Below are 24,565 nucleotides of genomic sequence, written 5' to 3'. Positions count from 1 at the left end.
CGTTATCGCAAGTGAATGCTGCATTAAAAAAAATGCGCACAGGTGTGCGCATGTGCGTATGTGTGTGTGATAGCATGAATACTTTATTGTAAATAAAGCTTTTATAATTTTCTGCATTATTATTTTTTCGTTTTTTGCCTTTAATTTGACGTTTTTATTTACTTCAACAGTATGCCACGAGGTCGCATGCGTGAGCGACGCACACCAGCGCATTTAACATTTAGCGGGCATGCTTGTGACATTCAAAAGCTAAACGCATTAACACGTCCCGGCGGTGATACCGTTGACAATGGCCCCTATCGATATAATGGACATTCACAATACAAAAATGTTGCAATCGAGCGAGTTCACTTTCAATTTCTTTTTAAGAAAGCGAAAGACGTTGCCAAATCTTAAATAAATAAATGTTTAAAAAATATTTAATAGTCAGCTGGGATTATAAAACCAATTCCGAAACTCTCTGCAGGCTTTTTAACTTTTTGTTATGAAGCACGAGATGAATAGTTTTTTTTTTTTAAATATGTATCAACTTTCTCATATTTTTCCTATGCTGCCAGGGTTGTATTGGTTGCTAAACAATATTTATAAATCTATAATATATTTTTAATGCAATTCAAGAAAAAAAGCATTAACTTCGGTTAGAACGTAGTTACTTGTATATTACCTTTTACAGGTTAATTTCTTATAGCATAAACGGCTATAAAAAAAACTTTATCTTGATTTGATCGGTCACTTATGGCCGCTATATTTATGTGGGAATTATACCGTTGCTTTGTACAATAATCCATGCTAAATTTCCTTATCTATAAAAGAACTTAAATTGTATGGCAACTACAATATATGCTATATTGGTCCGATACCGGAGGTTTCGACAAATGAACAGCTTGTTGGGGATAAAATGATGTGTATAATTTCCAAACAATAACGCAAACATGAAGACAGCCGTATATACAGACAGCCGACATGGCTATATACTTTATAGGGTCTTCGACATTTTCATCTGGTTATTAATTCTTAACAAACTTACCATAGCCTGATCAGGGTATAAAAAGTCTTTAATGACGAATATAGAATAAAAGACGAAGATGACGTCTACAAAAAAGTATGGATTATCACAAGAAATTAATTTACTTAATTAATTTAAGATTTACACAAAGCGTTCTCGACAAGAAGAGTTTTTGGAAATGACTACAACTATAACTAAATAGGTAAATACTATAATTAAAATAGAGAACGCTCTGTACCCACTGCCCTTTGAAAAAATAACTTATGGTAATTAAAACTTTCATAAATAATATTACACATCCAGTTAGAGTGAGGGTGACAAATGGTTCAGAAATATAAAATACGTATATCGACAGTGGATTTCCGATTCACGAAACCTAACAACCGCTTAAGAAAGCCCAATACAAACAAAGAAAATATGTATATAATTATTTAACTTTTCTGCTCATCTCACCAAAGCAAGTATTTACACAACTAAAGGATTAATTCGTGCATAAGTTAGTGATTTAATATATATATGTGTGTGTGTGCTAATGGAAGTGATTTTTTATGGCAAATTTTTCGCATTTCAATGGTTGAAATTGCCTTGGCTTTCACTATCTTTTGCCGTTTACTCAAGGCGCTGTGCGGTAGTAAACAAAAAATTAAAAGCAAAAACAAACTTAATACAATAAAATGCGCTACAATGATATGTATTAGCACCTGAATTCCATTAGTTTGCAGGCCGCTGTCATTAACTTACATTTGGCCAAGCGAGACACTCTTAAGCTCTAAGCGCACATTAAAAACAATCATTAACGCGTTACTATAAACATCAATAAGAGCACATTTTTGCTTTCAATACTTTTCAATTTCTATCTGCATATCCAAATGTACATATATGTATGTATATGGATACAACTGATGTTTATTCTTTTTTATTGCCTGTGTAATAAATCAAAAACAAAAAACAAATAATAAATTTTTACTTTTGAAAGTTAACAGCAGTTGGAACTTTTCACGAAATTCTATGAGTATGGAGGAAAAAGCAAAAGAAGCAAAAAACTTAATTTAAAAACTCACTACAGTTGAACTAACTGTTAATTAAGCATTTTAAGACTAACAGTTTACATTAGAGGGGTAAAGGCATAAGCACATGATAGTACTGGTTCTATAACATTTATACAAACATTGACAGCTAGTTGTCCCTTATTGCTAAGACTTTTACTTTTTTTTACGTTTTGTAAATCTTCTTAAAATATCTAAATTTTTTCCATAAACTCAATAATTATGACATTTTGTGTTTTATTCATAAGTTTTCCTCTATAGAAATCACGATAAATTAAATCGTAACAATAATATAAATTATTTTCTTAACTTACATTCCAAATCGGTCAGCGACTAGCCTCCAATAAAATTGATTTCCGTGACACCCAAAACCGATATAATTTATGTTTCGAACGTCAAACCAATAATATCTGGATTCATGACACCTACTATATTTGTGTATCAATTTCAATTCTAATACCGACAACTATCAGATTCCACAACACCCCTAATTATCTTAAAATATTAATTACAGAAAAACTCAAAAAATATTTGATTTGGGGTATAGGTGACATTGTCATCGGTGGTTATATAACGTTTCGCATGTGAAACAGTTTCTATATCTCGTCACCAATGACAGGCTTTATACCCAAAACATTCTCCAAAAGACTTATGTTGAGTCGAGAGATCTTGAGATCCTCTGCTATCTCTCTGATATCAACACGACGAATGAAGCACTGTTCTTTAATTTTTTCGATGTTATCGTCATTAAGAGAGGTCGATGGACGACTTGCATGTGACAAGTTGTTGATGACTTCAAGACTTTCAGTGAATGCTTTGTGCCAGCCAAATATTTATGTTCGTGATAAAGCAGAGTCCCCAAAAAACTTTTGCAACATTTTTAACGATTCGGTAGTCGTATTTTTATTGAAAACACAAAATTTCAAGCCAACTCGTTGTTCGAACTCTTTTTCATTTTAAAAATCGCCAGACAAGCTTTTTGCGCCCAGTCCAGGTCAAATTGTATCAAACGGCAAAAAAAACAGTTTGATTTAGATGTAAGCTTGAACCGAATCTTAGTCCTAAAAATGGTTTTGAATGTACCTATAAGTGATATTTTCACAGACACTGTCATAGCACTCTACTTCTTAGTCACCTCAGTACTATTTCTAAGAAGGTCAAAAGGTCAATAGTTTTTCATATGTTTCATTACCAGGAATCTTATTGAAGGCCATCAAGCCTTCTTCAAATCAAATCAAAATGCGCGCACTAATTATGTAAAGTCCATTAATGAAAACAAAAAGAAAGGTGAAAACTAATTAAAGAAGTATGTTTGTAATTACGAACATGTGCGTCTTCAAGCATTCATTTCTATTGAAAATGTGAAAACACAAACGTGTTGGAAATGTAGAGATAATTAAATGAAAAGTGTAATAATGAATTTATGTAATCAATGATAAAGTACCAAAAGATACAAAAACAATGACAAAAGTGATTGATATACTCACGCAGATATTTTTCATACATATAATGTATGTATCATATAAATACTTATATATATTTATATGTTAATATTCGAGATGTCTGTATAGAATTACGAAATGCTGACTAAATTAATTATTGCTTGTATGCAAAGGCAACTCTGCGTAGCGGGTAAATAATTAATCACCAAGAGAAAATTGCATAACGAGCTGACAGTTAAGCCAATCAAAACAAGCAACCAACAGAGGTGCAACAAAACAACCAAATAACCATTCCATGTGTGTGTGTGTGTGGTAATAGAAAGTGACTTGGTGCAGAAGTTTGTATTTGTTGCGAAATTTCGAAATCTTAATTTGCCATTTTTTGTTGAAATTAAAGCCACATAAAAGGGTTACACAAATGCGTAAGTCTACATATACACATATTAATAAACTTACAAATACCTCACGGAAATATTGAAATTGAGCTGTATTGTACATATATTGTATATAATATATATATATATATATATCGCATAAGAGATATTAAATTTGTGCGTCTGCAACCGGCAGAATAACTGACATGAAAAAATAAAAGAAGACATTTAATATGGATATACATATATATAATACCGATGTGAATGGACTGCATATACAAAAATATAAGAGTAAAAACAAACATACAATACCGTTGAACATGTGAATGGCCGGCATTCACATCTAATCTGTTATTTTTTTATTTATTTTGTTACACATCAGCTGTGTAAACCGACTGCAAGATTTGACTCTTGATGTTGGCCTTTCATCTCGTCCAAACGCCAAATCCATTACACATACTTATAAATAAACACATATAAAGCAAAGATCCTGTGAATGTGTGCGTTTATGTTTGTGTGTGTGCGCACCCATATTGTATAGCAAATCAATTTGCATAAGCGAACAAAATCTTGACCGAAATGAAAGTGAAAAAATCATAGACGACGACTAAATGTGTATGCAAATCTCTACGTGTGCATGCGTGTTTGCATGTATGTATTTATATATGTATAAACGCACATTTGCAGATTCACTCAAAGCTAACGAATTTTATATCTGTTAGAGCTATTAATTTTCGAAAATGTGGATTACTATTGCTGTTTAGGTTTTCTTCGCAACTGTGCTAAGTATTCACAATGAATTAATGAGAGAAAATTGACAAATTTATTTAATTGTGGCCCCTATGTACGAATATGCATATGCGTTTTGAAAGGAAGTTCGTTGCTAAAGTCTTTTGAATTTCTGCATTTTCTTCTGTGAAATGAAAAAACATCGAGTGTTGGAATGTAGGAAGTTTCGGAAAATCTATTTTTTTTTTTATTCTTGTATATACCGATAGTCTTTCAATGCGTTTTTGTCTTTACAGCATTTTTCGAATTTGCTGCAGTGATTAGTAGGCAGTGAATATTCTGATCTGATCAAAAATCAAATTTTGGCAGGCCAAAAGCGATTTATGTTAAAGCGGCCATTTTGTCAATTTTTGATACTTTTTCGACCGTAGGACATTATATAGACAATATCTTCTAGTCGAGAATTTTTTGTTTAGGCGTCATCTACGGAGAATGTCGGAATCACAGCAGAAATGATTAGCTTTTAGCGCCGTCGGAGCTTGCGCTTAATATCCTTTAATACAATATATTTAATTCTTTCTACAAAAATTTTACTGTGTGCTCTTAAAATATGTATAAATATACGCTTAAATAACTAAATAATAACTGACTTTATAGCTGAACAAAGAGGGTGGTACTTAACAAAGTCGTATATATAAAGCGTGATAACGGTGAATTCTAATATTTAGTCTACCCTTGTCTTTCATTGCTTCGCATGGATTTAAATTAGTCGATTGTTTCAACGTTCTTAGACTATAATTTTCATTTGAATAATCAATAACCGGTTGATTTTAGTGCTCAATAAAATAAATAATAATTTTTGTCCGTTAAGCTAGAGCGAGATTGGTACAGTAAACCACCGCCTAACGCATAGGATACGTTCCATTAAGTAGAGCCTAATGCGAAACAGCGCTGAACGAGGCTAACTTAACAAGAAAATAATTGTGCTAGGGAAAGATGAATAAAAAATTGGTTAGGTATTAAATTTAATAATTATATTGAAAAACTAAATAAAACCAAACAATTTTTTGGATTAGTTTGATCTATACAAAATAGACGCCTAGATTAATGATTACTGCTCCAGTGTGCTCTTCATATGTATGTATTCTGCAGTCTATGATGGAAAGTACTAGTTTGAAAACTAAGGTTTGCACAATCTTTGCATTAAGCTTGTTACAAGTACGTCAAATCAATTCTATTTAAAAATTGAAATTGAGGAATGTAGCATATACAGATAATGCTCTATTTTTATTCTACATTTTAAGTGGCTTCACCCACGCACTGCTAATTATTCGATAAGCCCAAACGACCAATCCAATCGCCTACTTATGCAACTCGTACCATCCAGTATAAACGCTTGTAATGAGTCACAGCAGGAATGGGTGAATTGGTAATTGACAGCGTTGCACACACACACACATACACCTTCGTATTCGTACATTTACCAACAAAATCGAATGTGTATTTCTTTGACATTTTCATCAGTATTGTACACCACGCATTTTAATTATGATTGTGACGCAGATAAGCAGTTAATTTATTGTAATTGTAAATACCAACGAAAATGAAATGAATTTTCTGCATTCGGCCAAGCGAGCGAGCACAGCGATATCCGGCAACCGTCAGCGGTAAGTAAACAAACTCACAGCTAATTGACACAGTTCACGACTTCAGTACGTGTACGAGTTGTACGACTTCGAATATACACACACACACACATGTACGAACGCATTTAAGCAGGGCAACGAGTACACGCACACAGCCACAAACACTGCTGGAAAAAAGTGCTTGCGAGTTTTTGCATAAATTTATGTGCGTAAACTTATCTTCAAGTGTTCATAGGGGTTTTCCGTCTATCGGCGTCAAATAGATCGCATGCAGGCACATCAATTTTGTCCTACTTCACTTTACTACACTCTGCTACTTCACACCCCATTCGGCTGTGCCTCATTCAGGCCGCCGTCACATTTGTCATACGACCAATAGTCATGCATTATGTTATGCCATAAGGCGAGACAAAATGGCTTAGCGCTTAAAAGTCGACTTATGCACTTCATTAAAACGTATGTATGTATGTATGTATGTTTTGTATCCCAGTTGTAACTGCCACTGTCGCTATGTACATATATGTATTATACGCTTGTACATATAGAGCTCCACCAGATTTGAAGTAAAGGTGAAGCACCTTATAGTCAGTGAAAGTGAATTTACAGTCAGCAAATAAGTCATTTAATATGTAATATATATGTATATACATACGTACATTTATACGTTCCCGTATATATATATACACACATTCAGATACATATCATATAACATATGTATGTATGTATGTACGTGTATAACTACATAAAGTGAGCGAGCATTTGGTTTTATTTTTTTTATATTTTTGTTTTGCTCGTGTTTTTTTGACATTACAGCTTAATGGCTTGAAACAGTTAACGTTTAGGGTTTTTGTTGTCCACTTTTAGTTTTATATATAATCTATATATGTATGTTTAGATATGCAGCTATCGATTCGAAGTTATGAAATTTGTTGCATAACTTCGTGTTGATACTTTCTTGGTTATAAAATTTGTTTAATGTCACACAGCGTTGCAAATGTGCTAAAAGACCCTGCTAGCAATAGTAACAATTTAGGAATAATATTATAATTCTGCTCAACCTTGTTGTAAAGTTATTTATCACAAAATAATAAATCATTTGACGAGTTAACGGTATTAATAGTTTCAACGAGACTTCGATGAACCCAACATAAGTTTTTTATGACAGAGATGGAGAGATAGATGAAGCTTTAGTAAATTCTGGAACAAATTCCACTAAATGAATCGATGCATACTACATCAATGGGAAAGGGAATGCTTGCGTGTATGTTATTTCCTTTTTGAGACATTTTACTGTTACATAATTTTCTCTACCAGATCTCGCCTTTTTACGTTCACCTGCTTTTAGACACTACTTAACCAAAATAACATAGTTTTGAATTTAGTTTCACCCATCACAGTATATATACAAGCAAACGTTTATTCTCACTTCGATATTAGTGTATCCGTTCTGGTCTCCTCTAACTCTGTTTGGCTTTCCCACTGTTCTACTGGTACCTTGTACCATCCAGTATTATTGTTAGTCCTAGGTGTAGGGGTGTTGTTACCTACCTTTTTTCTTCTCCTTTTTCTGTTTTATTATTTCTTACAATTTTCGGCAACCCATTATTTGGATTACCTTTTATATTTTTGCCAGTTGTTCTCAGTGTTTACTAGATGCATACAGCATCGACCTAGAAGCCATTTCGGTTCCATGTTATCTTTATACTGGGTTGTGAATTTTTTAATTAAACATTTTTGATTAAAAAATATTAATTTAAATTTTTTTATTTGTTACTCCAATTTGTATGATTAAATTCGTGTTATCCTAATAAAAGATTTTAATTTTCAAATTAAAAGCTGGAAAGAAAAGGGTTAAAAAGAAAGGATTTACATATTTTCAACTGAAACGCTATAACTACTTGTACATAAAAGCAATTAAATATAAATAAGACAAAATATAACCAAAATGGTAGAACTCGAAGAAAGGCGAAAAATGTAAATTCTAAAACAATTTTTTTTTAATTTTTAATTGAAAACTTGGGAACATTTTTTCAAGCCGGTTTTTTGTATTCAAATTTCATTTTTAGTTTTTAACCAAATTTTGGGATTCAAATTTTTTTAACTTTTCACTCCGGTATTTAGGATTAGAAATTGAAACATTTTTTTAAATTCAGATTTTCTGTATTACTAAACAAATTTTAACTCAATATTTCTTTAATGCATTATTTTCAACACTGCCTTCATACTTACCGGGGTCCAAGAATACTTCGATAAGAGGTTAAGCAAAATTCTTCTATTTTTACAATATACCATAATTAAAACTGCCTTCCTCCCGCAAATAGGGAAGCTTACAAAACTAATATTAATTACACTTATAACAACATTTTTTTTAGCATTTATCTATTTATTTTTGATTTGTTTTCAAATTTCATACTTAATTTGGCTAAAGGAGTTTTGCATTAGCAGATAAAAATTAACAGGCACCTACTATACTGTATGTATATGATTCATAAAAATCAACAAAATATGCATTGTGCATTTCGTATATAATAGTTTTTTTATATAAGTTTGTATGCATGTATGTATAAAGTATATTGTATTAACATATCACATATGTATCGCCGAAAATATAACTTACATTCCTACCAGACTAAAACAAAACAAACATTATTTTAATCAAATTTTCAGTTAACTTTTTTTTTGAGCAAATAGCACTTATTACAGATGGTAAATACGTGTGTGCGTCCTGCGTAGAATTATTACGTAAATTATCTGCTTACGTCTAACGTAAAAAAGCATACGTTTTTCTTGAAGCGTGTATGCAATTATTAATATTATTATGCAATAATAAATTAATATTATATTAATTTAAACGCTTATGAATTTGGCTTGAATTTTCAATTATTACCAAAGCAGCTTTCTCTATATATCTGTAGTCAGTTAATCATCCATTTTCGTAAAGAGTTTTTTTCGGCACTCTTGAAGACTCGATTTATCCAAAGAGACAAAATCTTGTGAGTTCTGTTCCAAGTCCTCTAAATTGAGGAAACTATTTGGTCGACTTATTGCGGTTGGTGAAGATTGAATGTCATTAAAATTTTCGATACCACACTCGTTCTCTACCGCTCTGTAACATTGAAAACAAAAAAGAATAACATTATAATTTGCATTTCAAAACAAACACAGTTTAACAAATATTTACTTAAAACTTGTCTTAGTCAAATCCTTGCGTGAGCGGAAACTGTGGTTATTGTGATTTACAGGGGTTGAGTTTACAATTTTATTATGCGTCGCAAAGGTAATAGGTGTGCTTTGCTGAGATAAATTCAAGCAATTTTCCCCTGGTAAAAATTCGATGGAAGTATTTCGCGTGTGTCCCGCGGTAGGTGTTGATGCATGTAAACGCATGGAGATCATAGGTGGTCGCTTATCTCTAAGATGCTGTTGTAGTGGAGAAACATTAGGTTTGTGTTCATTACTGGCCGTATCGCGGTTCATGTATGCAGTAAGTATAGATGTGACGAAATTAAAAATGATTTGCTTCAAATTACACAATTTTGACCACGCCACTCTGCGTGAACGCCGTATTGTTTGTTTCTGTAAAGAGATAAATATTGTGTAATTATTAGTAGTCGAGAGCTGTATACTCTCTGTAGGCGATTTTAAAATCGTCTATCTATCGTGTATCAAGAAACAATTTACTTTCGAGAGCATAAACTTTTGATATGTTCTATATTTACCATTTTTATTAGTAACTTCCATCGATCCCTACGCTCCATTAAACAAACTAACTTTTTATGACTTAAAAGATGGTCCACTGTTGGTCGGGAATCAGGATCTGGCGACATCATTTGCCTAATGAGTACTCCCAGTTCCGGTGATATGTCTAAATAAAATTTATTATTATTCATTAATTTTTGTTGACTTTCGCTTAAAATACACACTTTTCATAAAATCTTGCGGTAAAACTCCACTACGTAATTGTTGCCATAATGGTCCATTGTGTGGCAACTCCAAATAACAAGATAATTCAAGCATTGCAACTCCTAAACTAAAAATATCAGCGGCTTTTGAAAATTTTCCTTGTAGTATTTCCGGCGCCATGTAGCGAGAGTCGCCTTCTGTTGCTTGATGACGGTTTGCCTAAAAAAAATTTAAATAATTTTATATACAAAATTTATGTAAATCATAACAAGAAACGGGCAGGCTAAACATGAATTAAATCATGTTTATTAAATTATAAATTTTCATACTTACTATATCTACATCAATAACCAAACCAAAATCAGCCAATTTACAACTGTCGTCATCGCCTATCAGGACATTATCTAATTTAATATCCAAATGAATGAGATTTTGGTCATGCAGATTCTTCAATGCAAGCAACAAATCTAGTAAAATATTCCAAATTGTTTCTTCAGGTATATGTCGACGACGTACTAAATATCTGTCCAAACTTTCACGACATAGCTCCATTTGCATGTATAAACGATCGTTTTGCTCCCACGCGCGATAAAATTGCACAAAATTTGCGTGACCTGAAAATTGCTCATACCGACGCACCTCCTCTAGTCGCTCTTGACGATAATGCTCACTACGATATAATTCTTTTGACATTTTTATCGCGTACATACGTCCATCTTCGTTAGAACGCACTTTGAAAACTTCGCCAAATGAGCCTTCGCCAATTTTTGCAAGGCGCGTGAAGCATTGTTCAAAATAAGTTTCGTTCATAGATCGATCATATGAACCGCTCAATGCATTGGCATCTAATTCTGGTAAAGCATTGCAGTTGCCATCAGATTCACCACGGAATGATATCGCATGTGCTTTTGTTGAAATACACGTCGATAAGTAGCTACGGTTTGCCAATCTTAGCTTCGGTGGGCGAAGTCGATATTCCTGTAAAATCTGATTTTGTTTCTGCGAGTGTTGGAACGCTATTTCTGCACGAATTTCCGGTACGGGCAAGCGAGGTAGCGGAAGCGCAGATTCCGTAGTCATATTTCCTAATCTACTGAAAATATAACAAACAATTATTAAATAATATATATATGTACATATATAATCAATGTATAAATGCATGAGAACTACTTTATTTTCTTTTAAATTAGTCTTGTTTTACTTTTTATATATACAGGACTACGGTTAATCACACATTAAACTCAATTATCCTTAAATTTTACTTTTCCGGTTATTATAATTCGACAAATATCAAAGAAAAATAGATTTTTCACACCAAAAAAGAACCGCAACAACAAAAGCAAAAACGCCGTTTTCAAAATTGAATGACAGAGCCGCCGCGCTTTCAAAAAATTTTATACAGTTCAGCTTTGTGTAGTAATTCCTATATAGGTAAGAAAAATGTTGCAAGGTTGCAAAAGTAGTACCATTTCATACGTTTTAGATATTTCGTTAGGAAAAACCCCTATTTTGAAATTTAGAATTACAATTGTTTGATAAACAAAATTTAAAATTGCTTACACATTTTTTTTAAATCTTCTTACATCAATTACACCAATGCCATTAAATAAAAAAAATGTATCGCTTATAAACGTAATGTTTTACATTTATCGAAACGAACAACACTGGTGTCAAAGTACACGTATCCGTTGACCAAAATTGATTTAATAGAAGGCAATTAAAACATTGCATTATTATCGTAGCGCTTGTTGATTCTAATAGTTTTGTTCGCAGAGAAACTTCTTATACATAATTTAGTAATAATACAAGTTTTCTGATAAGACATCGAGATTGATATAAGGATGGTGGTGTTTCGTTTATCATTTGCTCTGCTTCTACTTTTAAATGTAGTTTTCTTGGCATATGCTATTCCTAAGCCTGACGATGAGGAAATTATTGATGGTGATACACTACACAGTCCGTTAGATCATGATTCAGATGGTGAAAAACATTTTGAAGGTGGTCATCACAACAAACAGTATGATCATGAAGCCTTCTTAGGTGAAGATGAAGCAAAATCATTTGATCAATTACCGCCGGAAGAGAGTAAACGACGTTTGGGACTCATCGTTGATCGAATTGATAATGACAAAGATGGATTTGTAACACTTTCGGAGCTGAAACGTTGGATTGAATATACACAACGTCGTTACATAGACGAAGATGTTAACCGTACGTGGAAAATGCATAATCCAGACAACAATGACACAATCAGCTGGGAGGCATACCGGGATAATGTTTATGGCTTTTTGGATACAATGGACAAAGAGGAAATTGAAAACGATGAGCATAGCATGTCTTTCAAACGCTTACTAAAACGGGATCGTCGGCGTTGGGGAGTTGCTGATAAAGATTTAGACGATAAACTAACACGTGAAGAGTTCACCGCATTTCTACATCCAGAAGATCATCCCATAATGAAAGATATAGTACTAACGGAAACAATTGAGGACATTGATGCCAACGGAGATGGCAAAGTTAGTGTGGATGAATACATTGCCGACATGTACCGTAATTCTGAACCGAACGATGAAGAACCAGAATGGGTTAAAAGTGAACGGGAAGGCTTTGCTAAGTTTCGTGATATAAATGGGGACGGCTTTTTGGACCGTGAGGAGGTACGCACTTGGATCGTGCCGAAAGATTTTGATCACGCCGAGAGTGAAGCAAAACATCTGGTATTTGAAGCCGATAATGATGACGATGAAAAACTAACGAAGGAAGAAATTTTAGAAAAATATGATGTCTTCGTTGGTTCTCAAGCGACTGATTTTGGCGAGGCGTTGGCACGTCATGATGAATTCTAATCTAAATATTTTTTTTTTAGATTCTAAAAGCAACAAAGAACAAATTCTTTATCTCGAATTGAAAGAATCAATGTTTTAATATCTAATTGTAGTACTATATTAGTATAATAGTTTTCATGTGTTAACACTTGCCTTTTGTAACTTTTAACAATCTCAACACATTAATATAAATAATAAGTTTAACTGGCACAACCTATCAAAACGTACGTTTAAGACAGCGGGACTTCAAAATACTTTATGTTACTTAACTGTGCCAAAAATGTTCATTAGATGTACTATTATTTCTACTAATATTTAAAATTTGATGTAAAGATGCTTCGAAAATTTGTACAATTCAAATATTTACATAAATATTTAAGAATGTGCATTTGGCTTCACAAGCGCAATCTACAAAGTTAATAATTCTTCTGTAGGTGCATTGCACTTGTAATAAATGCAAAATACAACTATGAATTGTTTTTTTTTTTAATTATACAATTTCTTTATAACGAGAGATGAACATATGTATGTGTTATTGTACTGTAAAGGTCAGCAATTTTTTGTGTGTCGACTAATACATACGAAAATTTTGAAATCCTACAAACAGAAATGACTGAAATAAAGCCACGCAAACAGTTCCAGAACAATCAAATAGTTGTCGCGATGGTCTAATGGGGTTGAGATAAGCAAATGTGTCTCATATTATTTAACTTCCTCTGTATACATATTTACATACATATGTATGCATATAATACTATATTTGTATCAATTTTGTGCTTATGAACTTTTATTCATATGTATGTACATACAAACAAGTCATCATATGTTATACATACCTACGTAGGAATATGCAGTAAAAAATAAAGATCAAAATACAGAAAGAGGCGTTAGTTATATGTACATATAACATATGTATGTATGTATCTGCCTGTAAATGCAAACATAAAAATCATTGCAGATATACATACAAATGCATATATGTTCATACGCTTAAAATTAATTTCTTTCGTCTTATTAATGGCTACGTAAATTTTATTTTTAGCCTTTTTTGTTTAGATTTACGTTGCTGAATGAATACGAACTGACACTATTCTACAACGGCGCAAGGCCTTAAGCACAATGTCTTAGCATTATCTCACATACATAAGTATAGAAGCATATGTACATATATGTACTGTGATATATTTGAGCTGCGTGCACGCACGATGACCGTTGTTGCATACTGAAGTTCCGGTATAGCATTATCAAGGGAACATAAAACTTGTAGCGACTGCATTTGTTAACTCAAGCATAACGTTTTCCTAAATAAAATCATATTTAGTGCTAAATAAGACTAAGTTATTTTACGAATTTTTAATTAATTAATTTTATTTTTTTTTTATCAGAGACACACATTCAATTAGTATTATTAATTCCATCAATATGTAATGAAACTAACTTCAATTAATTTTTCGATTGTAGTAATCATAAGATTTACTTATCTGCATGTATGTAGTTAGTTATCTGAATATGTATCGATGATTCGTACTTAAACTTACGCTCAGAAATACATAATGATTTAAACGCATTACAAATTGTACACAAGCATGGAAATGCAACCACTTGTGATTTTCGGATCCCATATGAGCATCTGCATATATATTTTTTGGTATTAAATACAACTACAATAGATTATACATACAATTTGCAAACATTTTATTAATTTTGTTTATCCGCATGTGAGCTCTTTAAACTTTCTTCGTTTTTAAATCGTAGTTAATTTTTGGTTAGTTGGCTAACATTTGGTTTACGGCAACTATTAGTAGATAAACATGAATGCCTATTATACTATATGAACTGTACTAACACATTTCCATTTTCAATTCAATTACATACATATGTTTTTAGTTATTCATGAATCATTTTCTGTTTTGGTTTAATTTCATTTCTAACTTTGTTCAATCCATTAATTTTTGATTTACACATTTTATTTTATATTATTAAAAAAAAGCACTTTTATAATATAAAAGATTAATCGTTTTCATTATTTATAACCGATATCTATTCTACGTATTCCAGAGCAATTGGATTATAGCCTTTGCTTTTTTATTTTTTAATAAGTAGACGTCAAAACTTTTAGTTTCAAATTAATGTACGAGAAAACAGAATTTAAGTTTATTTTCAATAAAGCAACAAAAGTTACACATAATACTAAATAAGCACGAAAAATATTGAGATAAATAATTTTCACGAATATTAAAGAACAAATGGTAATTTAAACTATAAATCCTTTTTCATTCTTAGTATATAAAACTGCTATTTAACTATTTCTAAGAGAATAGTCAGTATCGCGACTGGTTATGCAGCTCCCGCAATTATAGGCCAAATATTAATATTAATGCGATTAGTCATTCGCTCCGGTTGTGCATCAACACCAAGAAAGATATATGGCGTAAAGTGGAAACAAATTTCTGTTCGATCTGTCATTTGTACAAGCACAAGCAATAGCTTTTTCTACTCAAGATTAATAAAAAAAATTTTATAGACGATATTGACAACATTTAACATCAAAAACTCGGCTGTTTGTGGTATTTTGTTGGGAGTAATAGCATAGACGATGTTAGATTACGCATTCATCACAACACTTCCGATGGGCTGTGTATATAGTTTGCTCCAAATGTTTCAAATGTATTATATTATATTTATTTATTTTTGGTTATTTTGATTATTCTCTTTGTTTTCGATTAAATTGTTTGCATGCGATGGGCGTTTTCCCGTTTAAACTTCAATTATTTTGGCTGTCGCTCGGTTTCCGACGTCTACTATGCGACGCACGGCTTGATGTAGCGGCAAATTAGAGTAACGTACATTTACGTTTAGATTTGGGCTGCAGCACTGGACAAAGGACGGAGCGTATGGCTTCATCAAATACTGTTTTTAAACCTTTTTGCGTGAGTGCCGAACATTCCAAATATTTGACAGCACCAATTTCTTTGGCCATGGATAATCCTTGAGGATAAGTTATAGGTGCCAGTTTTTTGTCACGCAGTTTTTCAATAGTGTTTTTATCGTCGCGCAAGTCCAATTTGGTACCCACCAATATAATGGGCGTGTTAGGGCAATGATGACGCACTTCCGGATACCACTTAGCGCGTACGTTTTCAAATGACGCTGGATTCACCAAAGAAAAGCAGATAAGAAAAACATCAGTTTGTGGATACGATAATGGACGTAAGCGATCGTAATCTTCTTGTCCGGCAGTATCCCAAAGTCCAAGATTAATGGGTTTGGCATCAACCATTACATTTGCCGAGTAATTATCGAACACAGTGGGAATATATTCACCAGGAAAGGCATTTGTTGTGTAGCTGATAAGTAAGCAAGTCTTACCGACCGCACCATCGCCTACCACGACGCACTTAATTGCTTGCATGTTGCTACTGGCGGGGAACTGAGATTATCCCACACGAAATCGATATAAGAGACGGGAGAGTAACAATTAATTAACTAAATGCTTTTTTCTGTGCGGATTGGTTAAAGTTTTTTTATCAAAAACTAATTGGAATTTATAATTTTCCTTCTTTGTTGTGTGATTGTGCGTTTACTTCACTTTTCCGCAAATTTTCCTTCAATTATGATTTTTATGTAGTGAATACGCGTTCAGCAATGCAATCTGTAGCGTATGTTCAGTCTGACAAGTTCATATATGTAATATGTTTCTTGTAAAATGTACTATTTTCAATTTTAACAACATAAAATATGCGAATGTGAAAAACTTACGATATTTTCCTTTTTATTTAAAGTAATAAAAACTTTATAATTAGTTAATAGATTTTGCATGATTACACACTTTTTAAACACATTTAAAAAGGTGGACAGCTCTGTTGATAGCAACTGTCAATAGAGTGCACTGCCTAAATGACGTTTCAGTTTTCTATTAATTGTTTATACGTGTTTTTATGTGCAATAATTTTATATTATGACTACTAAACTAAATGTAAATATTAGAACGCTTCTATCCAACTGCGAAGTGCTGTCAAAGGACGAAGCAAATTATTGGCGTTTGAAAAAGTTCATAAAATCTTTGGATACAATGATAGAGGAACTCAAGGAACTTGACGAGTTAGTACAACAGTTATTGGCTTGTGCATTATTATAATTGAATTATCTTTTCAGTTTAAGTAGTAATATGAAAATTGCAGATTATACAAAACGACTACAGGCTCTAAAGGTTCTTACGAATTATATAGACAGTCCACCACCTGTAAAAAGCCTACGATCTAAACTACGCCCAGCATATGAAGCAGGGGAGGATGCAATAAAGGAAATGCATCAACTCCAAAGTTCGAAACATTATGCAGATATACGAAAAGAGTTGCTAAGCGGTAGGTTTTAAAATTTGTACATTGAGGTTCATAAATTTAGTGTTTTGGTATTCTCCACAGAAGATACAATTCGCCGACGAAAGCCAGATGAGACCATAACAAATGCCGATAACATGAATGAAGCGGTTAAATATTACAATGAAGCTCAAGAAAAAATTACTGAGCATATGCTGTCGCTAACGCGAAATCTGAAAGAGCAGACAGAGACTGCAAATAGGATAATAAAGAAGGATACTGAAATAGCTTCAAGATCCACAAATATGGCTGATCGCAATATTAATTCACTGAACAAAGAAAACGAAAAATTAGCTGAACATTCACGCAATGCCTGGAAATGTTGGATGTGGTTAATGTTTGCGTTCGTTATTACAGTATTTATTGGTATGTTATAGAATCAATTATCGTGTATTTATTTGTTCTCATTTATTTTAATTGCAGGTATGGTATTATTTATGAAAATAATGAAAAAGAGGAAAGTATAGAACATTCCCTGTGATAAAATAAATATCTTATTCGTACACATTTAGTTAAGAAAAACATATAACTAAACAAATTAAAGAGAAAACTAAACACATTATATCCAATAAAACTATGTTTCCATTAAAAATTTGAAATATGAAACGAAAGATATTTTTATTCCCAGGGTTGCAAGTCGGTAGTAGAACAGTATTGTAAATTGTATTTTGGTGTTCATTAAACAGAGCATAGGAAGTGTCAAATTGACATATATCAAAAATCAGCCAGTATTACCAATCACACGTATCTTTTTTCCTTTTCTCTTTCTTTTTCCGGTCACCACAATGGTAAGACCTAAACTAAACTTTTCCAATAATTATTTATTTTCAAACATCGTAGTTTATACTTATTTTCGGAACTATACGATATGATGAAAACTCACGGAAATTAAAACACGAAAAAATGTAATGAAAACTTTTCTGTGCACCATTTCAGGGTATCGATATCAGCCACAAATACGATCGCAAAGTTCGCAGAACTGAGCCCAAATCTCAAGATGTATACTTGCGTCTTCTTGTTAAGGTAAGTATTTAACAAATTAATTGAATGCATAATTAACTATACGTACGAGTATTCAACTGTAATACATATATTATGTATTGAACGTATTGTTAGCTAAACATTTTGCTAATATACTGTTGTAATTATATTACAGTAAAAATTCTATTATATTTTTCTATAGCTGTACCGCTTCCTTCAGCGTCGTACCAACAAGAAGTTCAATCGCATCGTGTTGAAGCGTCTGTTTATGAGCAGAATTAACCGGGCACCAATGTCATTGCAGCGTGTCAGCCGTTTCTTCAAGAAAGCCGCTCAACCCGAAGCTACCGTTGTGGTTGTTGGTAGCATTACCAATGACATTCGTCTTTTGAAAGTACCAAAAATGACGATTTGTGCTTTACATGTTTCACAAACAGCTCGCGAGCGTATCATTAAGGCTGGTGGTAAAGTATTGACTTTCGATCAGCTGGCGCTTAAATCACCAACTGGAAAGAACACATTGTTGCTGCAAGGCAAACGTACTGCACGCACAGCCTTCAAGCACTTCGGCAAAGCTCCTGGTGTTCCACACTCTCACACCCGACCATATGTCCGATCAAAGGGTCGCAAATTTGAGCGTGCTCGTGGTCGTCGTTCTAGCTGCGGTTACAAGAAGTAAACAATTGATTTTGCACGTTTCTACGTTAGTTATTAGATTGTGTACAACCACGCAATTCTTATTTGTGACAATGGTTATACATTTATAGTGCTTGTCATCCTGCGCTGTATCAGTAATACAAATAAAAGATTAATTACTTTAATGTTTTCCAAAGTAAAATATGTGTTTTTCATAAAAGTGCTCAGATAATTAAAAATATTGTTCGCGTAAAAGTATATTTAAAATTAATTACGTGTACATGAATAGTTACGTAGTGATAATTGTGGATACCTATGTACCAACAAATTAGAATAGATCAAAACACTTTCTTTCATAATGTGCTCTAAAAGTTTTTTAACATTTTGTGTTAAAAAACTATTGCATTTATTAAGAGATTATTGAAATTACAACCAAAAGAATATTCGCAAATTTTTTCATAAGATATCAAATTGACTTAAAATGTAATGTATATATGTACATATTAGCATTACTTTATATTACTTTGATATAGTCATGTGCATATTACAAACATTATTTGACGCAGCTTTCTACATATATGTATATGCGGTCTTATTGCAAATGTCCACTCCAGTAATTTATTAACGGTTGGTCTTGAGGTTGTACGCCTAAAGCTTTTCTTAGTTTCGCTTGGCCATTGGACGATTTTGCCTGATTTAGACATATGACTTTGCTATAAGACATAAGAAGAAAAAACAAAAAATCAACGTCGAAGTACTGATTGTCAGGCCAACAATCCGAATATACGAACTTTTTCCACTCTTCCATTAAAACTCTTGTTTGCTTATTTAAGACCAGCGGTGTAAAACGTTTCTCGTCTACTGCCTTCATTAATTTTACCATCAAGTCTGGCCCTACAAAGTAATAGCTATAGTAATATAAATGTGAATATGTAAAGGATATTGATTTAACATACATTTTCGCGGCAATTCTCCTGGCCATTTCACACAAACCTTCTGACCATCAGCAGAATCATCTAAAAAGTCTACACGATACACAGAACTACATGCCATAGGTACTGCTATTTCGTTTGAAACAGATATTATTTTATAATCAGAACTAATAGAGTGCTGATGCTGGGCATCAATACGCATGAGATTATGCATTGGTTCTGGAAGTAGTTTTTTCAAGCACAACATAAAGTTTAACGTGCGATCTGAACTACCACGAACAATTATCTGTAAGTTATAAAAAAAAACTGTAACAAATATTTTTGTTTTTATATTATATCTACTTTTATTCCAGTTAGCGCGCAATAAACGATTGTGTTGAACTCTCGCCGCACGACTTCCTTTACATGTCTTAGCGAATAAAATTCTTCACGCTCCGGATCATTAATGGTTTCTTCGTACTTTTGTATCATTGGCAGTGTTATGTTATAAGTCAAACGCTGTTGCGGTGGACGGTCACTGCTTTGCGGTGGTAACCACGGCAAATTGCCGAAAGTCACATGTTCCGTCAGAAATCGTGAGCCGGCCAACAATATCCATGAAAAATGTGAATGCAAGAATGCAAATATATTTTCCTCGCCAGTAAGTTCTACTAAAGAGCGTGGTGTTTGTACCAAAACTTGTGCACTGGATAAACGACGTTGACGCGGTAATTCTTTTGTCTCATCATTAATTTTCTTGGCAGAAGCTTGTATGTCGGCGGATATTTTGCGCAGATGTTCTGCTAGAAATGGTTTTGTGTTTAAGAGAAAATACTTATCCTTCATAATAACAATTATTGAGAAGAGTTGGTAGAATCCGCGTGCCTAGAATAGGAAATGCAATACCTATTAAAAAAGGCATAAAATAATTTAATTGATATTTACCTGTAAATCGTTCACTTGAAATGTGTGACTTAACACATGTCCCCTTGAGGAGTCGCCAAAAAATACAAAACCTCCATCTTTATTGGAATTAATTTCGCAGCTGAGGCTTCTCACAGCTGCCTGTTTAACCAGCAATTGTACATCCGGCAAAGCAGCTATCTGTGTGCTTAAAAAAGTAGCGCCACTTTCAGTGTCTGTACTGTACATGCCATTAGTTTGTCCTAACGAATTGCATGCAGAACAAAGTTTATTTTCTACATGTTGTTGATTCAAGGACAGTTCTTCAAGCTTAGTATCTCGTAATGTTTGCGTACAAAATATAGCACTCGGGCCATGTGCCTCGCAAAAATGACAGAGCGCTATAACTGCGTTCATATTATCACTATAGTGTCTATTAATGCTATATGTTAAATAAATTTAATAAAACTTTGATATATGTATATATATATATTTTACAATTTCACTCTTTAAGCATATTTGATACTAAATATATATATAAATACATCGCGCTCAATACCCAAATTGGGATTAATTTAAATATGGGCTATCGAGTTTTTTTTTGCGGCAAAATTATAGTTTTCAATAAATTTGTTAACAAAGTTCAAAAATTTGAATAACAATTTTTCTGGTTTTTGTTATGTTATTTCTTAGCTTATACTGAATTTCAGATTCGTTCTGTGTACTTTTTTAACCATTAACACTCCATTAATTGTTAATACCCCCTTATTTTAGGGAAAACAACAAAAACATTTAAGATATTTAATATTTTTGATTTATTTACACAATAAAAAAAGGGTTGCATGATAACAAATGATACCATATGGGTATGCTTTTGTATAAACAGTATTGCCAGAAAATTTTTCGAGAGACCACTAAACCGCCTCCGCCGACTCTGAAACCAGAGAACGTATATCATTTACGTTCTCTGCTGAAACCACTAAAAGACCGCTAGCGCTCTCTCAAGCTACGCTAACTAATTCAAATATATAAAATAAGAAGGAAAGGAAAGCAATAATGTTAAAACTATTTTATATAAATAATTATTTTAATTAAAAAGCCTTTTAAAAATATAAATGATAAAAAAATGTCGATAATAAAATATTAAATATTATTTCAAGCTATTAAACTAATAACAGAGATTAAAATTTTTTCAATTATCACTTTTTAATTAGTGGCTAAAAATATTATCTTCATCTACAGAATCTCCGACAGTATCTTCTAGCTGAATTTTTTGAGATCGGTAAGCATCTTTAGCTCCAATTTGCCGAACGATATGATCTGGTATATCATAATTATGACATTATGATTTTTTAGCTAATAATAAGCCAGCTCTCACCATTAACTATGATCTCAACATGCGTAGATCCATCTTATTAATTATGTTCATACTACTAAAAAGTCTCTCAACGTCAGCTTAAGAGTGAGGCAATATCAAAAAGAAGTCATCTTTAAATCTTGTATGTCCTTGTGCGTACTTAAAAGCCAAAACTTCATACCAAAACTTCTTAGTATCCTTATATTCTTTCCATGTTAAAGTGTGAATTTGGTACCACTGGTCATCAATTTGAGCTATTAATTCCTCACTCTTATTATGATAAAAATATTCTATTAAAACGGTAATCTGTTATATATAGTAAACAACTGATTATAGACTATATACCTATACTGTATAGTAGAGAAAACTTCCAAAAAAGCTAGAACATCTTAGAGACAGAGAAAGTACTATATGTATATTATATTTACCATTATATATTTAATTTTCTGTATTGACCGTTGGCGGGTATTATTTATCACTAAAAAAACGACTAACCACTAAAAATTTTTTGCCAACTAGTAGAAGAATAAAACCACTAGTTTTAGTGGTGAAACCACCAAGCTGGCAACACTGTGTATAAATCGAGAGATTGGTATCAGAGAACGTATATCATATGATCATAATATATACGTAGAGAACGTATATCATATGATCATAATATATACGTATGATATACGTTCTCTGTTGGTATTCGATACAGAGAACATATGATATACGTTCTCTGCTTATACCACGATAATAATATGCGTGGTAACAATAAATTTTGTATGTGCTGGCAGCGCAATTATGATTTTGACAGCGACATCTGTAGTATGATAGTAAGGTAAGAATTATTATTTTAAATTAGAACCAAATATAACAAAAAAAAAATTATTTAAAGTAAATAAAAGTAAATAAATATAATAAAAATGTTATAAATGAGCGTATATATGCTGAATATAGTATTAACCTCAATGTATTACTGTGTTTGTTTACATGTATTGAACTGTCAGATTGTTGACTAATTTTTTCTGCTTAATTAAACAGAGAACAGAGATATATATCATATATATGTATAATATACGTTCCTTGTATTGACTGTCAAACATTATATACATATACAAATAAAAGTCTTTATCTAAAGAAATTTAATAATAATTAATTAAACAAAACATTGATTAAACTGTTGTTTTTGCTCTACTACCTACCTTTGCGTCTTGATATACATAAACATATTGATATTATTAAAAACAAAAAAAAATATGTATATATGTATATGCAAAAAATAATTAATAAGTCTGTTTAGAAGAATTATATGTACATATATTGCTATTAGGGTTGCAAATAATCCATTAAAAAATATTTGAATTAACATTCTCATAAAATTTCTTTTATTTTTTAATTCAAAAAATCTTAATTAAACAAATTTTTGATTGAAAAATTAAAAATAAATTTTTGATTATAGATATCGGGGTGAAAAAAATTTATACCAAATTTATAATTAATATTAAAAATAATAGTTTTTGAATTAACATTGCGTAGTTCGTGTTATACTATTTTGAACTAGAGCTCGTATAGAGTTATCATATTTAATACTCTAGAGCAGTGGTCGGCAAACTTACACATTCGAACGATTTATATATTATGATAAATTCTGATTTAGGGATTAAAAATTAAAGCTTTGTAAATAAAATGAATTATTTTCACTTATTATAAAAAAAGAATGCCAATTAATTTTTGTTGATATTTGAGCTTTGTTTACAGTTCACACTTCCACGAATAATATTTATATTTTTATATTTATGTTTGTATTATTTATTTACGCACTTGTGTATTTTTATTTTATACTATTCGCCTGCAATGCAATATGATTACTTAGGAGTCAATTTATTGCGCGCACGCGCTTTGTCATGCAATAATTGGAAGGAGTTTCATTTATCAAAGCAATATTAACCTAAAAAAAAATATCGCGTAAATATTCTAAAAAAAGAAAAGGGAAATAGCAAACGTGATTTAAATCAATCAACAAGCAACTGATATAGAAATATTCCAAGTATTAATATGCCGAGCAAGTTATCCTATTTCATACGCATACCTATGTATATACAAAATATCAAAGTCATATTTGATTATGTTTTTTTTTTAGAAATCAATTTTCCGCTTGCGCTAATAAAATTGCTTTGTAAAAGCTTCAAATTACAAAAAATGCATAAATAAATAATTGCTGAAAATGTCATTAAGTGTGTAAAATTATTTGAAAATATGAATTAATTACAAGTATATATTATCTGATCAAATTTGACACGGACTGACCTTGGTTTTTTCGATTTGAGCTCATTTTTGGAGCTCCATTCGCTAGCTTGTTGATTGTTGGTTAGTATCGTCTCGTATTCATAAACTCACGTATCGTCACCGGCGTTTGATGAAGGAAGGATTACGCTTCATACC

The 24,565-nt window shown here is 32.1% G+C and overlaps 6 protein-coding genes across 9 annotated transcripts; 3 read left to right on the top strand and 3 right to left on the bottom strand.

Annotated features, from left to right (window-relative positions):
* Positions 1-8,605: 8,605 nt before the first annotated feature.
* On the bottom strand, positions 8,606-11,472 carry Myt1 (protein kinase, membrane associated tyrosine/threonine 1). 2 transcript variants are annotated; one of them, XM_014242190.3, is made up of 6 exons: positions 11,348-11,472; positions 10,480-11,239; positions 10,167-10,365; positions 9,963-10,108; positions 9,425-9,819; positions 8,606-9,349 (listed from the first exon to the last, which is right to left on the bottom strand). In XM_014242190.3, exons 2-6 carry the CDS (start codon positions 11,224-11,226, stop codon positions 9,163-9,165), a joined length of 1,674 nt encoding a protein of 557 aa, XP_014097665.2. In that variant the 5' UTR covers positions 11,227-11,239; positions 11,348-11,472; the 3' UTR covers positions 8,606-9,162. The 2 variants fall into 2 exon arrangements, with proteins under 2 accessions (XP_014097665.2, XP_014097666.2); XM_014242191.3 differs by having other exon boundaries at positions 10,480-11,236; positions 11,348-11,466.
* A 351-nt stretch (positions 11,473-11,823) lies between these two features.
* Positions 11,824-13,445, top strand: scf (Calumenin scf). The gene has a single exon (XM_014242192.3). It carries the CDS (start codon positions 11,988-11,990, stop codon positions 12,990-12,992), a length of 1,005 nt encoding a protein of 334 aa, XP_014097667.2. The 5' UTR covers positions 11,824-11,987; the 3' UTR covers positions 12,993-13,445.
* A 1,098-nt stretch (positions 13,446-14,543) lies between these two features.
* Rac1 (ras-related protein Rac1) lies at positions 14,544-16,625 on the bottom strand. Its single transcript, XM_014242198.3, has one exon. The coding sequence runs from the start codon at positions 16,381-16,383 to the stop codon at positions 15,805-15,807; it is 579 nt and encodes a 192-aa protein (XP_014097673.1). The 5' UTR covers positions 16,384-16,625; the 3' UTR covers positions 14,544-15,804.
* A 233-nt stretch (positions 16,626-16,858) lies between these two features.
* On the top strand, positions 16,859-17,892 carry Use1 (Vesicle transport protein Use1). The gene is made up of 4 exons (XM_014242193.3): positions 16,859-17,072; positions 17,127-17,335; positions 17,396-17,716; positions 17,774-17,892. The coding sequence occupies exons 1-4, from the start codon at positions 16,930-16,932 to the stop codon at positions 17,815-17,817; spliced, it is 717 nt and encodes a 238-aa protein (XP_014097668.2). The 5' UTR covers positions 16,859-16,929; the 3' UTR covers positions 17,818-17,892.
* A 138-nt stretch (positions 17,893-18,030) lies between these two features.
* On the top strand, positions 18,031-19,169 carry RpL18 (ribosomal protein L18). The gene is made up of 3 exons (XM_014242194.3): positions 18,031-18,138; positions 18,287-18,373; positions 18,534-19,169. The coding sequence occupies exons 1-3, from the start codon at positions 18,136-18,138 to the stop codon at positions 19,008-19,010; spliced, it is 567 nt and encodes a 188-aa protein (XP_014097669.1). The 5' UTR covers positions 18,031-18,135; the 3' UTR covers positions 19,011-19,169.
* Positions 19,170-19,314: 145 nt separating this feature from the next.
* BHD (folliculin) lies at positions 19,315-21,619 on the bottom strand. Of its 3 annotated transcripts, none has more exons than XM_014242196.3 (6): positions 21,507-21,619; positions 20,824-21,223; positions 20,242-20,763; positions 19,924-20,185; positions 19,759-19,861; positions 19,315-19,680 (listed from the first exon to the last, which is right to left on the bottom strand). In XM_014242196.3, the coding sequence occupies exons 2-6, from the start codon at positions 21,196-21,198 to the stop codon at positions 19,560-19,562; spliced, it is 1,383 nt and encodes a 460-aa protein (XP_014097671.1). In that variant the 5' UTR covers positions 21,199-21,223; positions 21,507-21,619; the 3' UTR covers positions 19,315-19,559. The 3 variants fall into 3 exon arrangements, with proteins under 3 accessions (XP_014097671.1, XP_014097672.1, XP_069967958.1); XM_014242197.3 differs by lacking the exon at positions 21,507-21,619 and adding an exon at positions 21,341-21,495; XM_070111857.1 differs by lacking the exon at positions 21,507-21,619 and having other exon boundaries at positions 20,824-21,311.
* Positions 21,620-24,565: the final 2,946 nt, after the last annotated feature.

The sequence above is a fragment of the Bactrocera oleae genome, chromosome 6, assembly GCF_042242935.1.
Source record: "Bactrocera oleae isolate idBacOlea1 chromosome 6, idBacOlea1, whole genome shotgun sequence".
NCBI classification, from domain to species: Eukaryota; Metazoa; Arthropoda; class Insecta; order Diptera; family Tephritidae; genus Bactrocera; species Bactrocera oleae.
Note: the sequence above shows the minus strand (reverse complement) of the source record. Positions and strands in the feature narration are given on the sequence as shown.

Bases quoted from the DNA above. Each gene is read 5' to 3' on its own strand.
- Myt1 (XM_014242190.3), bottom strand. From the start codon at position 11,226: ATGACTACGGAATCTGCGCTTCCGCTACCTCGCTTGCCCGTACCGGAA. The intron at 10,109-10,166 runs GTGTGTATTTTA...AATTTTATTTAG, and splicing joins ACCGCAAGATTTTATGAAAA to ACATATCACCGGAACTGGGA. The intron at 9,350-9,424 runs GTAAATATTTGT...TCAATGTTACAG, and splicing joins TTGACTAAGACAAGTTTTAA to AGCGGTAGAGAACGAGTGTG.
- scf (XM_014242192.3), top strand. From the start codon at position 11,988: ATGGTGGTGTTTCGTTTATCATTTGCTCTGCTTCTACTTTTAAATGTA.
- Rac1 (XM_014242198.3), bottom strand. From the start codon at position 16,383: ATGCAAGCAATTAAGTGCGTCGTGGTAGGCGATGGTGCGGTCGGTAAG.
- Use1 (XM_014242193.3), top strand. From the start codon at position 16,930: ATGACTACTAAACTAAATGTAAATATTAGAACGCTTCTATCCAACTGC. The intron at 17,336-17,395 runs GTAGGTTTTAAA...TATTCTCCACAG, and splicing joins ACGAAAAGAGTTGCTAAGCG to AAGATACAATTCGCCGACGA. The intron at 17,717-17,773 runs GTATGTTATAGA...TTTTAATTGCAG, and splicing joins CGTTATTACAGTATTTATTG to GTATGGTATTATTTATGAAA.
- RpL18 (XM_014242194.3), top strand. The intron at 18,374-18,533 runs GTAAGTATTTAA...ATTTTTCTATAG, and splicing joins ACTTGCGTCTTCTTGTTAAG to CTGTACCGCTTCCTTCAGCG.
- BHD (XM_014242196.3), bottom strand. From the start codon at position 21,198: ATGAACGCAGTTATAGCGCTCTGTCATTTTTGCGAGGCACATGGCCCG. The intron at 20,764-20,823 runs GTAAATATCAAT...TTCCTATTCTAG, and splicing joins TTCAAGTGAACGATTTACAG to GCACGCGGATTCTACCAACT. The intron at 20,186-20,241 runs GTAGATATAATA...TATAACTTACAG, and splicing joins GCGCGCTAACTGGAATAAAA to ATAATTGTTCGTGGTAGTTC.